Below are 15,637 nucleotides of genomic sequence, written 5' to 3' on the forward strand. Positions count from 1 at the left end.
GATCATGCATTTAGTTTCTTTTAGAACATTGAAATGTATCATTATTAATATTGCATGTATTCCATAGGTTTAAGGCAAAGGAGACTCCTCTCTCTTCAATGTACATGACAATAATAATTTATTTGACTTCTATAGCGCTTTTCATTACAGAATGAGTCTCAAAGCGCTTGAAAAAGCTGAACAAACAAGAATCAAATAAAACAGCTATATAGATTCGGGTCTGGATTACTATTTTCAGCCAGAGTTTAACGGTTTTTTTTTTTTTTAAATTTCAAGCTACCAAAATATGGAGTGACAGTCAAGAGGGAACCTCATGGCTTGAGTAGAGGGAGGATGTGGTCAACAAGGCGTCTCACCGATGCCTCGCCATCCCAGCCATCGACTGAGTGCGACTCCTCTGTAGCCGCTGACTCTCTCTGGTCTTGTAGTTCGATATGAGGTTTTGTTTCTGAGCTCTCCACTCAGGATAATGGTGTCAGCCCGTTCATAACTTATATAAGGGTGTTTGAGACCCATGTATGACAAAGTTTGTATGCTCGGTGTATACTTCTCTTACCGACCGGTCGTTAAGGAAACCTTGAATTGGATTCAAGTGCTCCTCGTTCGTTCTCCGTATCTTCATAACCAATAAGACTCAGAACCCTACAGTACCCTCCACCACAGTGCGAAGTCCAACACAAAGCGGTAGACATTGTGCTCTAAAGTAAAACAGCTGATGGACTGAAGTTTAAGAAGAGGACCCCACAACATGTCTGATAAATGAAACGACTACAATCTTCTCTGTTAATCCGTTGCATGTACAAATATGTGGCAAAGCTCACGCTGTAATATGAATACAAATGTGCTTTACACATGCATATAATAACTACGATAAAAAATAATGAACAGAAAGCATTAGGGGTCACACAAAAATACTTAAGGCACATGAATGGCTCCATGTTTGTTTGTCTACGGCTTTATTAAGTTCCCTCGCCTAGAGCCGTCCAGCCTTTACTTCGATGTACTTGCTAGGAGTGCTTGTCAGAATCACAGCACGAGATATGCGTAGCTTCTCCCTGTGTCCACTTCTTTTCTGAAATACATTGGACTTTGAAAGTCCCTCAGCTTTAAGCGATTGGTTATTACAGTACAAATAATATATTTACTTTGTTTTATTTTTGACATGTACAATCATAATAGCGCTGTCAAGCGTGTGTGAAGTTTGTACTGCGATGCTTCCTGGGTGTAAGGTCGTCGATGACGCGCGGGCTGACGTGGACGTTGTAGTGTAGAGCCGGGTCGGAGTAGTTGAAGGGCGGAGGGTTGTACTGCTCCTGAACATATTCGGGTAACAATTGAGGAATTCTGCACAGAAACAACACAAAGGAATGAGAGTTGTCCAACAGTAACACTTACATCTGGCACACTCAGTACTGACTTTAAAAAAAGGCCATTATGCCATTAAACATGAATACAGTTACACAGACACAATCCAAATATGTTGCATAATCTCTATCAGATGAAGAGCACTATGTGTGTCCGTGCGACAATGGCCTATTTCCTATCATTATAATAACCTAATTCTACAACATCCCGAAGCCCTTTTGATTTGAATGAAACTTTCCATACATATTTGCCCATGGTAGAAGTGGTCAGAAAGTTAAACATTCAGGAGATGGAGGTTCATTCTTTTTGTTGTTGATGATAAAATGCGTAAAGATCCGTTGTTTTAAATGATACTGTCAATCTTCCATAGGGAACCTATTGAAATATAGATAATAGAATAGACGTTCCCATTTAAGTTGGCATCCGACGGTGGTTGACTGATGACCATCTTTGTGGTAATAATTGGAAGTTAACATTTCAATTCAATACACTTGGCATTATGCATTGGGGCAGATAGCATTCTGCTGGAACTACTCGCTTCAGCAGGCGGCGGCTCTGTTCTGTGAGCTTGTGTGGCCTACCACTTTGCGGCTGAGACACTGTTGCTCCTAGATGTTTCCACTTTACAATAACAGCACTTACAGTTGACCGGGGCAGCTCGAGCAGGGCAGAAATGTGAAGAACTGACTTGTCGGAAAGGTGGCATCTTATGACGGTGCCACGTTGCAAGTCACTGAGCTCTTCGCTAAGGCCATTCTACTACAAATGTTTGTCTATGGAGATTGCATGGCTGTATGGCAGATTTTATACATCTGTCAGCAATGGGTGTGGCTGAAAAAAACCCAAATACACTCATTTGAAGGGGAGTCTACATACCTTTGTATATATAGTGTATTATGACATGGTTATGACAGGGTCATAATGTGTTATGACGCTGGGTGTCAAGTGAAGTGTTACCAACATTTCAATGGTATCAGCTGTGGTCTGAAGGGATAGGTCCATTCTATACATTCTATTTCTATGATTGAAATGACACCCACCCCGTATTCAAGAGCATGGCGGGCACAACACAAACACCTCAGATTATGTACATTAGGGTCTATGCTACAACATATACGGGAAAAAAAACGTTTACCCGTTTTAATATGTATAAAATAGTTAGACAATCCTGTTTGGCAAGCTTTTAAATTATATCAAGCTCAACCGTACACTTTTATCCAGTGATGTCGACTTGTCTCATGGTATCGTGGGATATGCAAAATGGGTCAACTTTGAGCACCTCTACCTCCGGAATATCTTGGTATTTAGGTTCAAAAAGTCACTTTCTGACCACTTTTACCATGTACGGAAAGTTCAAAAAGGGGTGAGGTCAAAAAGTGAACTCAAATAGAATGACTCATATATTACACTGTGGTTTACAGTATAAAGCAGGGCCAGGACTCAGCGTGTCTCTCGACTACTGCCACCTGCTCCAGATGCTGTACATCTGCAGACTGTAGCACTGCAGTCATGGAGATAACACACAAACAGGGCTGATGGACATACGGACACCAGATGTACCTCTATTATCCTGCAGAGGTCAGGTAGACCAACACAGTGTTAAGGTTTTGTTCTGCTTCTGAGAACTACTGTGGAATTCATTTGATGCGATTACCAGTGCAGTTAGTGTCTAGCTAGTATATTGAGGTTGTCGGTTCATGAAGTTTGTCACGTATACTCCCTCTCCGGCCTCTAGGTCATCAGGCTGCTGATCATATCGGTGTGTTGTTTGTGGTTTGTGCTCATTGTTTTGCTTATTTATTAAAACACTTACTCCCTGTACTTGCGTCCAGACTCTCAGCGCACTCGTTACAAACTTGGTGTCGTGTTTCCACCCAATCTTGTGTTTTTGTGATTATGTACTGCTGCAATAACAGTAAACATTGTGAACTGAACTGAGGGTAGACTATGCATCTGTTACTGTAAATATATGTATATATTGTGGTTGCAGTATCTTTCGGGAAGATACTATATACCATTAGGTCTGTGTGAATGTTGTATACACCATGTAACTGTCTGTGAGGATATTCAGGCTACTCACTCTCCTGTGATGGTCTTCTTGCGGGAACAGCAGAAGCAGGCGAGGGCAGACAGTAGGAGGAGGACAGGGATCCCGATGCCTAAAACCAGGCCCAGGATCAGGGACTTCTTATCCTCCGCCATCTGGGCCACGGCTATCCCCGTCCTGTTCAAACCACCCATGTCTAAATAGTGGGCCAACAGTGGAACGTTAGGTTTAATAGGCCATTATCACATTATTGTGTCATACTTAGGGCCCCCCAAAAACCTTGGTCAGTTCCCAAGTTAACGAAATTTAGTAGCTGGCCAGTGCATTTGGTTCTGGGTTCAGAGAATACATGCTTAGTGGAAACTCTTTTCCATAACCATAGTATGAAATGACCACGTGAAATGACCAGGAAAAGCATCACACCCTGGGTATTTGCATAAAATGGTAAATGGTCAACGACCCATCTTTTCCCACAGCCTCACCTAAAATGCAGGATTGGGTGTAGTCGACGTCGGTGGTCCCGTTACACACACACCTGTACCCTCCGTAAGTGTTGGCACAAAGAGCAGGTTGCCTACACACAGCCTCATTTGATTTACACTCATCCAAGTCTGTGAGAGAGAGACGAGAGGATTGTTTTACATTACATAGTGTGACGGCCGCCTGCACTGCCACCTGTCAGGGATAATAACGCTTTCCTACAACTATTGCAATCAATCATTTCTCCGTCTGACAACTCCTCGTGACTATAGAGTAGAGTTTAACAGAGAAACGCCTTCCTTTTACCTCCAACTTCAGCGGTTTTGATGCTGTAGTAAGCACTGACGCGGGTCAGGTAGTCTCTGATGTACCAGTGGGGTGTGTCACTGGACACGTTGATCCTGTACTCATCCAGACCTGAGCCCTGCATCGGCCGTTTCATCACAGCGTTGTAGAACTTGTTCTGGAAGCCCATTGACAGAATCTCCTCCAGCTGTAGGACGGAGAAGTTTGTCGTCATTGGTATAAATACACATATCACCACATCTTTATATCACACCGCTCAGCCATGATCTAAATTTACACACACAATCCTAGGAGCCAGAGTTTTCCCCTTTCCATTTCTGGACTGGTATCCCTGGTCAGGTCATGTGGTCTGGAAAAACGTATGGCCCTATAGCTCTTTTTATGTGTTCCACACACACAAATGTAGCAATTCTTTATTTGGAGCCCACACACACCCTCTCTCTCTCACCTGCCTCAGCCCCTCTCCTCCAGACCCCTGGTTCCTCCAGCCCAAGGACACGTTGAAGACATTGAACCCTGTCAACAACATCAACAACATCAATAAGATGGGGCCTAGACCCGAAGATGACCTCACACAACCACAATGTGGTCACGATCACCACGGTGACACAGTATTCATGTCTTGCTGTGCAGTATTGGGGGATTTCTTTTGAAAAATAGAAGGCTTACCTGGTGGATTGGCAGAGTCCCCTGCAAAGGAACAAATTAAATGGTATCATCATTATACAGAGAGCCTTTACATGACTGACATAGTGTAAAGATCAATAATGCCCTGCAGAAGATACTGTTTCATGCAGTACTATACTGGAACAGTAACTGGGCCGTTCTGTGTACGTACCACAGCCATCGGTTTCCTCAGTGCTCTGGTAGCGACAGGAGCATCGGATGGACCCTGGCGTGTTCACACACTCAAACTTAGCGTTACGACAGGCCGATGGGTCCAGGCACTCATTTATGTCTGAGTCAGGAGGAATATTACCATTATGTACTGTAATCTCTTCAGAAAACAACTGCAATATGGCTCAGAGATACACTACATGGCCAAAAGTATGTGGATGCCCTTTCAAATTTGAGGATTTGGGCTATTTCAGCCACACCCGTTGCTGTCAGGTGTATAAAATCGAGCACACAGCCATGCAATCTCCATACACAAACATTGGCAGTAGAATGGCCCGTACTGAAGAGCTCAGTGACTTTCAACGTGGCACCGTCATAGGATGCCACCTTTCCAAAAAGTCAGTTCGTCAAATTTCTGCCCTGCTAGACCTGATCTGGTTAACTGTAAGTGCTGTTGTTGTGAAGTGAAAACATCTAGGAGCAACAATGGCTCAGCCACGAAGTGGTAGGCCACACAAGCTCACAGAACGGGACTGGCGAGTGCTGAAGAAGTGGTGTAAAGCTCGCCGCCACTGGACTCTGGAGCAGTCGAAATGTGTTCTCTGGAGTGATGAATCACGCTTCACCATCGGGCAGGCTGATGGATGAATCTGGGTTTGACGGATGCCTGGCCTGACGGATGCCTGGCCTTGACTGGCCTGCACAGCCCCTTGATCTCAACCCCATCGAATACCTTTGGGATGAATTGGAATGCCGACTGCGAGCCAGGCATAATCGCACAACATGAGTGCCAGACCTCACTAATGCCCTTGTGGCTGAATGGAACCAAGTCCACGCAGGAATGTTCCAACATGTTAATGCCCATGGTTTTGGAATGAGATGTTCGACGAGCAGGTGTCCATATACTTTTGGCCATGTAGTGTATTTTACATTGCTTTCAGAATGTATGTATACTGTAGTGACCTTACCTCAACACCTACAACGTCACTGAGAGGTTTGGATCTCTTGTCGTGAAAGCTATGGTGTTGGCTTGACTTTCACAAAGTCCAGGGTTCAAGCCCCGGCCAGGACTGCGCCCTGACTTTGCTACAACACATTATGTTTATGTCAGAGGTCAAGGGTCAGTACCTGTGCAGTTGCGTCCGTCCCCAGTAAAGCCAGGCTTGCACCTGCAGGTGTAGTTGTACCCTGAGCTGAGGCAGTCGGCCATCGTGTGACAGGGAAAGGGGAAAGGAGGGAGGCAGAGGTCTGAGAGGAAAAGAAGGAGAAACATGAATGAGAACAGCTCAATGGTAATGAATAGGGCCAGGAGTTTATCTGGATGAGGAAAAACTCCTGACTAGTAGTAATGAACAATTTCCTGAATACAGGTAATGAAGTTGCTAGCTGAGTCGTGCTCATAAGGGCAGGCAACACAAAGCGAGCAGGTAGCCCCAACCTGTTTTCTCTCCCGTTTAGTGCCTAATGAACACAACCCTTTGTTATCCAACGTATACCAACCATTCTCAAAGCACTTGTATCCCTGCTTGCCCCCGTAGATGGTGGGTGAGGGGCACTCTCCACAGGTGAACTGGTCTGGCTCTCCCTGGGACTGGCACTGCACTCCTGGGAAGCAAGGCTTCATTTTACACACGTCGGTGGTATTCTCACAGAATTTCCCACTGAAACCCTTAGGGCACAGACACCCTACCACCTGGGAGGAGAAGGCACAAAGGAAGGGTGCGTGGGTTGATCGGCATGGGAACATCATCTCACACTCAAAAAACACAGGACTAGTTCATATTGCACTCTGGGAGAAAACACCCAAGCCCATATAGAAATACTTCCCTTACTGTTTTGTCTGTCAGTCTGTCTGTCTGCATGTTTGTTTACCAGAAATCTCCCCTGCAGATGGTTGTCCACTATGCTGTTATATTGGCAGGTGCCACCGTTGAGGCAGTTGCACACCTGCAGGATGGGGGTGAACTGAGAGCTCAACAGCTGGTCATCAACTCTGATGGTCAGGTAGACTGGCTGGATGTTGAGTGGTGTCCAGGTTAATATACCATCACCTATAGGGAGAAACACATTAAGGAATTATAGGAAACTTTGCCAGGGGGGGGGTTGCATGTGTACGTACGTGTATGTGAGTGTACGTGTGTGTGTGTGTGTGTGTGTGTGTGTGTGTGTGTGTGTGTGTGTGTGTGTGTGTGTGTGCTTCTAGCTCACTTTTCCCAACAGATGCTTGTGGTGGTCTGGGGAAGAGCAGTGAGAAGCTTATAGGGTCTAGGTTGGAGTCTTGAGTGCTGATCTGCACGCGAACGGTGGATTTGACCTTACAACGGATCACCGTGGGCTCAGTCACTATGGGAGGCATGTTCCCTACATAGGAGAGAAATTGAAGCATGTCAAACTCAACTCTGGAACTCGAAGCCAGTTCCTTTGCTTTTTTTCATTGTTCCCCTTTAATAACGGACTGATTTAGACCCGGGACACTAGGTGGGTGCAATTAAGCATCAGTAGGATAGAAAACCAGCAGGCTCTGGACCTCGTAGGCTAAGAGTTGAATACCCCTGATCTGTAGAGAAGCATGTCAATTGACCTCAATCAACATTACGCTGCATTCAATAAATTCTTACGGAGCGATTGGCAGAATGCTGTGGAGTAGGATGAAGTTGCACATACTAGGTCAGTGGTGGAAAAAGCACCCAATTGTCATACTGTAGTAAAAGTAATGATATCTTAACAGAAAATGACTCAAGTAAAAGTGAAAGTCACCCAGTAAAATACTACTTGAGTAAAAGTAAAAACGTATATGGTTTTAAATATACTTACAGTAAGTATCAAAAGTAAAAGTAAAAGTAGAAATCATTTCAAATTCCTTATATTAAGCCAACCAGACGGCACCATTCTCTAGTTTTTATGTATTTACGGAAAGCCAGGGGCACACTCCAACACTCAGACATCCTTTTCAAACGAAGCATTTGTGTTCAGTGAGTCCACCAGATGAGGTAGTAGGGATGACCAGGGATGTTCTCTTGATAAGTACGTGAATTGGACCTTTTTTCCGTCCTTCTAAACATTCAAAATATAGCGAGTACTTTTGGATGTCAGGGAAAACGTATGGAGTAAAAAGTATATTATTTCCTTTCGAAATGTAGTGAAGTAAAAGTAGCCAAAAAGATAAATAGTAAAGTAAAGTAAATATACGCAAGTAGTTTTACTTACGTACTTTACACCACTGATAGACACTGATATAAGGTTAGTTTTGTGTTTACCCCCCTAAACTAGCCCAACTAGGCTAATATTTTAAGATTAGACTCTGTAATTGGGGAGGGTAAACTGATCCTAGATCTTTGTCCAGAGGGCAACTTTGACCCAGAGCATGTGACTCGAAGAGGAAGTGCCAACATCTGCAATAAAGATACAAATTGTTGATCCTCTGGCTGACATAACAGTTGACTCACCAAACACCGTAGCCAGCTTGTGGTACAGCTCCTGGGACTCCAGACTCTGCAAACCCAGTCCAGTGTCGTTAGAAGCCAGGATGTCATGAACACACTGCAAACTGCCCTGACATGTCCTCCTCAGTCTGTCTTGTACAGCTGGACTCACTGACATCAGCTCCTCTGTCGAGGCTGGAGTAAACTGACCAGTGGGTGGGATGGAGAAGAGCAGGCTCTCTGGAATGGGTACAGCCCCTATGGAACACATTACAAGACATCCGTCAGAACCCTCAAGATATCTCACCATATTTGACATTAGACAAAGTGACTGTACAGACATGACCTTATATGTAACCGAGGGGCTCTGTGTGAATTCGTACCCACTTATCAGACCAAGGATGAAAGGGTGAAAGACCGCTCCTTTAAACACCTAGCAATGTCTGCGAATGGCTACTTAGGGGTACTTAATCTGCGTGATACACTATATTTGAATTAGGGTAGAGGGACCACACTAGCATGCTACCTAGAATGAAGCAATGTATTGGACATGGATTCTAAGTGGTATGTTAGTATTGACATTCAATGTGCCGCCAACTCCTTCAATGTGAAATATTGACTTAAGCCTCACTCACAGGACAGGCCAAATTGGCGCAGGCTCTCCTCCGGGGGAGGGTTGCTCTTGAGGGAGATCATCAGCTTCCCGTCAGACTGCAGGAAGTCATCGGTGCGGTTGGAGCTCCAGAAGCCCAGGAGGCCCACTGTGCGGTTGTAGAAGGTCTGGGGGACCTCCACCAGGGCGGCCAACTGCTGTGCACCACCACCTCCACCCACCCTCCACACCACCACGTGGAGCCCCCCGGCGTACACTGCCGCACAGCTACTGGCCGAAGTACAGCGCACCGCAAAACCCTCCTTGCCCATGTGCACCACACCTGCAAGGACAGCAGAGGGCACTGTTATGTCATCTTAAAGGGATATGAGGATAGTGTTCCATTGCTACTGCAATATGCTGGGTCCCAGCCCACTCGGGTGTGGAAGGGAATGAAATTGCAGACCAGATAGCCATATCATTAATATTCATCTTCCACTGGTTAGAGGCGAGGCCAAATGTAAGATCAGAACCATTTTGATGGATGTGTGGCAGAAGAGATGGGACTCTGAGCCCAAGGGCCGAGTGTCGAGTGTCATTTATGTGCCCTCGATAGAACGGTCGGTGGACCAAGATTCAAAGGTCAGATTAGGAAGGAAGAGGTGGTGTTACATCCGGTTGGCCAGCATGTGAATGGTTTGTGTCTGGAGTGAACGGTCGAGGAAACGGTGGAGCACGCGTTGTCATATTGTCGTAAGTATGTTGAAGAGAGGCAAAGCTTGAAGTGTAGGGTCATTGAGATTGGACTGCGTTGGTACTGTGTTAGGTAGGAGGATTTAGAAACGTGGAGCTTAATGTTGTAAACTCTGATTGACCACACACTCCGGCCCAGTAAGTGGCGGCATGCACCTTCAGCGTTTGTTTGCGGAACCGCCATGATATCATAGAAGAAGAAGACGCTACTGTAATATTGTATGTAACAAGGGTTGGAGAATGATGTTCCAGGTCATTTGTAAAGTTGTATAGAGATTTACAATATTCCTAAATTGCATTGTCTAGTCCGGTAGAATAGTAGTAAAATGTTTCATAGTAATTGTCCTGTTTCTGTGCCATGTTTGCTATGGGAGGCCAAGTGTAGGCCTGTGCACCGCTTAGATTTCTTACCGACAAAGACTGGGACCTTCACATTATCCACCAGGACCTCCAGTCCCTCTCCTGACTTTGCACAGCGCCACTCAACCTGAACACACACACATTCACACAGAGGCAAGGACAATCAAGCACGTGAGATCTACATCCCATAATACAACCCATAAGACAGACACACACACACACACCACAACACACTGACCTTGCCGATGCCCTGGTGAAAAGCAGCCATCCTCACCACCGTGGGGACCCGTCTAGCCTGTCCGCCCGTCTTCAGCTCGCCCGTCTCACCCTGCAGCGTGAAGATATTGGAGCCCGAGTAGGAGGAGAGGCGCACAATGACAAACTCGCCGAGGGCCTTGAAGGAGTACTCAGTCCCATCGAAGGTGATGAAATGAAGGCTGCCGTACACCATGCCTGAGGACAAGACAGGTACGTACTGTATGAGAAGGAAACAATTCACTAACCGAGACTTTACACAGGACATTTACACTCATTTACACTAATGGGTCCAAGCAGACAGGCACACAGTGAAGGATCTGTCTACTATCGCATAATGGGACCAAACATGTGGGCTATATATCATTCACAAACAGTGACAAAATGATGTATTATTAAGCAACACGGCCCGAGGAGGTGTGGTATATGGCCAATATACCACGGCTAAGGGCTGTTCTTATGCATATTCTTATGCATAACGCAACGTGGACACAGCCCTTAGCCGTGTCATATTGGCCATATACCACAAACCCCCAAGGTGCCTTATTGCTAATATAAACTGGTTACCAACGTCATTAGAGCAGGAAAAATAACTGTTTTGTCATATATACGGTCCGATATGTCTGTGACACAAGTCAATAATAATTAATTCAATGAGTTGACAGGAGTTGAAAGTAAATGACCCCCATTCCGCTGAGTATAGGTAAGCTCTCACCAATGCCCTGTGTTGCCTTGGCTGCGGTAATGCAGCAGTCGGGGCTCACCCAGCCGTAACCTTGGCAACGGTCCAGGGGTCTCTTGGCCAGATAGAGGTGGCACAGAGGAGACTGGATACAACACCACTGGAACGGAAGGAGATCCTCATCTAGAGATGGAGGGGGAGAAATAAGACGACAACAGGCCATAGGGATGAGTTTGCTGCTTTAAAAGACATGCAACTGGTGATTACTTTGATGAATGCCGTTATTGATTTGAACAGCATCCTGAATGGCAGGTTGAGCTTTCACTATATGACGTAACTGAGACGGTACCTATGTGTTTCTGTGCAGTGGCTCCAGAGAAGTAGCGCTCACTGTATCCAGCCAACAGGGGACCTTGTGGGTCATACACACATCTCTTCCCTGAGCCGTGCCGATTGGACAGGATGGACTGGAATACGTGACCCACACTGCCCCCCCAGCGCAGCCCCCGTAGCTCTGTCACCCGTACCCGATCCTGCTGGTTGGGGGGAAGGGTCTCAGGCCCGAAGGCCAAGTCCTCCAGTGCTTGGGCGCGGGTACAGGGGCACGGGGACACCCCCTTGGCCCACTCCTTCGGCTCGGGCTCCTTTAGGGCCCACACTTGGCACCTCATCTTCGGGTCCTGTTCGCGCTCTGTGGGCCCTGTCAGGTCGTACACCAGCTGACCCAGCTGACCTGTGTTCCCCTTCACCTCCTGAGGTCTATACCGCCCCCCTGGGCCAAACAGATTTGTTGGATCCGTGGTCTCGTTGAAAAAGTGGGCTCCACCGTCGGTGTAGCCTGTGAGGGCGTCATGGTGGATCCTCTGGCCAGGACCCCAGTACATCTCCCCGAAGCGTAGCAGGGCAAAGGAGCGCTCCCCGTCCGTAGTCAGGATGCACTGGAAGGTGTTAGCCTGGAACAGGCCACAAGGTGGCAGCACAAGAACAAAAAGACGGGGAGAGAAGTGATATGTGAGGACTGATGAATCAGGTAGGTTACATTCCCCCAGCTAACACTTGAGCAACAATGGATACTAATCTAGGACAGACATCCGGGCATACACTACCACACCTTGTAGCATCCAATAACCCACTTTCCTGCTAGACGTACAATTATGTTTAGCGCCAATAGACACCTACAGGAAATGCCTCTATTGGAGATTGACCTGATTGGGACATGGACATTGAACCAATACCTCAGAGTAGTTGATTTTCTGATAGGAGACAGCCATCACATGATCCCAAGTGATCTTTAGAATCCAGGCTGGGGTGAACGCAGGTTTGTTGTTCCGTTCCTCAAACCGCGTCACATCGTCCGCTGTACGGCTGAAGACAATTTGGGAATATCTATCTGACATATTCAGCTTGTGGAATTCCTAGGAGAGAGAAAAATAATTCAGATTAGATGAGATTAGTCCAATGACTGTCATCCCCACTTTGACTCCACTCTGACTCAAACTCACTCCTAACCCTTGAAATCTCACCTGATAGAACAGCTTCCCCTCCCCAAGGGTGAGGTCAGCATCGTCCCAGAACACGGCCAGCATTGCCATGCCCTCGTTGCCACGGAAACCCGTAGGGAAAGGGACAGGAAGCAGGAACTGCTCGTTCTGACTGACAGACTGGAACTGAATGAGTCCATTATCTGAGAACTAAACCAGAGAGAGAATGATTTATTTATTTTATATATATTCATTGCCAAACCTACAGTATGTCTTATGAAACATGCATTCTAGTCAAAACTATTCTGATTTGTCATTTATTATAACATTTGGAAAGATAATTTGACCATTGAGAAAGCATTATCGATCAAAATATTGGTACTGACTTGGCCAAGCAGATTGTCACTGTAATGGTGCACATCTTTGTTGTCATATTAATACATTTCAATATTGTGGTAGAATATGTCTTTCCCAGTTATACGGTACTGTAGAACCAATCCTTTGGCTTCTTTGAGTATTGCTTATCCTTAGTTCTGTCAAAGGTGATTATTTTATTTTGGTGAATTTATGTGTTGTAGTTTTGCACATATATCAGTGTTTTGTTTGTTGTTGTTTTTTTGTTGTGTGTGTGTGTGGGGGGGGGGGGGGTAGATCAGTTTTAATATTGCAGATAGAGTTTCACAGCAAAGGCCATTTCAGAGAAAAAAAATACACTGATGTACATCTTCTTGCATCTGCATCGAATAAAACACTTGTAGAATTAAAAAATAGTACTAATCATTTATCTTGCTGTCTGCAGTTCAGGGTTGCCAGTCTCAGAGTTGTGAGTAAAGATGTGGATACTTACATAGACCCGATCATACAACTTGCCTATGAAGGGGAAACCCATAGGTGGTGTGATGTAAGGAGAGTTCCCATCTTTTGTGTCCAACCACACTCCTATATCTCCCACCTCATCACCAAACGGGTACAAATCACTCTCTGTGAATTACATCATTGTAATTTTGACATTTTTATACACTTTTCACACATAGAAAATATGCAGCAAAATGCCAATTACTATATATGCTGCAAGAATATTCGAAGAAGTAAACAATCTCTTTACACTATTTAGCACTTCAACTACTTCAAGTGTACACTCAACACATTTAGTATGTGTTCAGCATACACTACCGTTCAAAAGTTTGAGGTCACTTAGAAATGTTCTTGTTTTAAAATAACATAAAATTGATCAGAAATACAGTGAAGAGGCGACTCCGGGATGCTAGCCTTCTAGGCAGAGTTCCTCTGTCCAGTGTCTGCGTTCTTTTGCCCATCTTAATATTTTATTTTTATTGGCCAGTCTGAGATTTTCTTTGCAACTCTGCCTAGAAGGCCAGCATCCCGGAGTTGCCTCTTCACTGTTGACGTTGAGACTGGTGTTTTGCGAAGACTATTTAATTAAGCTGCCAGTTGAGGACTTGTGAGGCGTCTGTTTCTCAAACTAGACACTCTAATGTGCTTGTCCTCTTGCTCAGTTGTGCACCGGGGCCTCCCATTCCTCTTTCTATTCTGGTTAGAGCCAGTTTGCGCTGTTCTGTGAAGGGAGTAGTACCAGATCATCAGTTTCTTGGCAATTTCTGGCATGGAATAGCTTTCATTTCTCAGAACAAGAATACAAGAACAAGAATACGAGTTTCAAAAGAAAGTTATTTGTTTCTGGCCATTTTGAGCCTGTAATCAAACCCACAAATGCTGATGCTCCAGATACTCAACTAGTCTAAAGAAGGACAGTTTTATTGCTTCTTTAATCAGGACAACAGTTTTCTGCTGTGCTAACATAATTGCAAAAGGGTTTTCTAATGATCAATTAGCCTTTTAAAATGATACATTTGGAGTGATGGTTGCTGATAATGGGCCTATGTACGCCTATGTAGATATTCCATTAAAAATCAGCTGTTCCAGCTACAGTAGTCATTTACAACATTGACAATGTTACACTGTATTTCTGATCTATTTTATTTCTTTAAAAAAAATACATTTCTAAGTGACCCCAAACTTTTGAACGGTAGTGAACATGCAGAGACATTCATTCCCTAACCACATACAGAACACAGAGCAAAGTTAACTTGAAGGAGTAGCCCACCCTTAGCCAGCTCAATACAAACAGTGTTGTTAGAGGCACAGGAGCAGTTGAAGGACCCTGGGTAGTTTCTACAGGACGTGTGGGCGGGGCATGCCGAGGGCGACACACACTCATCCTGGTCAACACACCCTCTGTCCCCATGCCCCCCTCTCTCCCCCCTGGTATCCCAGCCACTGGCACAGTGGCATTGGAACCCCCCCGCAGAGTTAGAACAGGTGGCAGCAGAGTGGCATCCTCCATTGTTCTGTTGGCACTCGTCCAGGTCCACACACAGGGCCCCGATGCCCAGGAGTCCTGGGTGGCACACACACAGGAATGACCCAGGCGTGTTGTAGCAGAGGGCGCGTTTGTGACAGGGCGCCGTCAGGGCGGAGCACTCATCCACGTCCTCGCACCAGGTGCCGTTGCCCGCGTGGCCCTGGGAGCAGAGGCATGTGTAGGAGCCTGGAGTGTTCCAACAGCGCGCCGCGGGGTGACACACCTCGGCACCCTTACTATTCCCACATTCATCCGTATCCACACACGCTCCCACATCCTCATGGTACCCCCCGGGACAGTCACAGTGGTACGTCCCGGGCAAGTTAGTGCACACCTGGTCAACGCGACATGTGGTATTAAAGAGGCACTCGTCAATATCCCTGCACACCGTGTCATTGCCTTGTGCCCCTGGCTCATACCCGTCCAGACAGGGACAAAGGAGGGAGCCAATAGTGTTTTTGCACACGGAGTGATCAGGGCAGGGGGCGCCCTCCGGGTCGCTACACTCGTCTACATCCTGGCAATCTGTGCCGTTCAGGAGGAAGCCACTATTACAGGGACACTGATAGGAGCCAGGGAGGTTGATACAGGTGGAGGAGGGCTGGCAGACAGAGACCGAGGTAGAGGAGTTGGAATACACCTCTGAACACTCATCCACATCCACACACTCAGTA

General features: G+C 45.9%; 1 protein-coding gene across 1 annotated transcript; it reads right to left on the bottom strand.

Moving 5' to 3' along the window:
* Positions 1–944: 944 nt before the first annotated feature.
* si:ch73-105b23.6 (mucin-like protein) lies at positions 945–12,323 on the bottom strand. The gene is made up of 18 exons (XM_064930896.1): positions 12,279–12,323; positions 11,449–12,052; positions 11,133–11,282; positions 10,401–10,615; positions 10,214–10,289; positions 9,093–9,392; positions 8,482–8,715; positions 7,244–7,396; positions 6,908–7,086; positions 6,536–6,728; positions 6,164–6,283; positions 5,037–5,156; positions 4,868–4,888; positions 4,647–4,714; positions 4,199–4,385; positions 3,895–4,023; positions 3,446–3,608; positions 945–1,344 (listed from the first exon to the last, which is right to left on the bottom strand). Exons 1-18 carry the CDS (start codon positions 12,321–12,323, stop codon positions 1,185–1,187), a joined length of 3,117 nt encoding a protein of 1,038 aa, XP_064786968.1. The 3' UTR covers positions 945–1,184.
* Positions 12,324–15,637: the final 3,314 nt, after the last annotated feature.

Source organism: Oncorhynchus masou, chromosome 23 (assembly GCF_036934945.1).
Source record: "Oncorhynchus masou masou isolate Uvic2021 chromosome 23, UVic_Omas_1.1, whole genome shotgun sequence".
Classification (NCBI taxonomy): domain Eukaryota; kingdom Metazoa; phylum Chordata; class Actinopteri; order Salmoniformes; family Salmonidae; genus Oncorhynchus; species Oncorhynchus masou.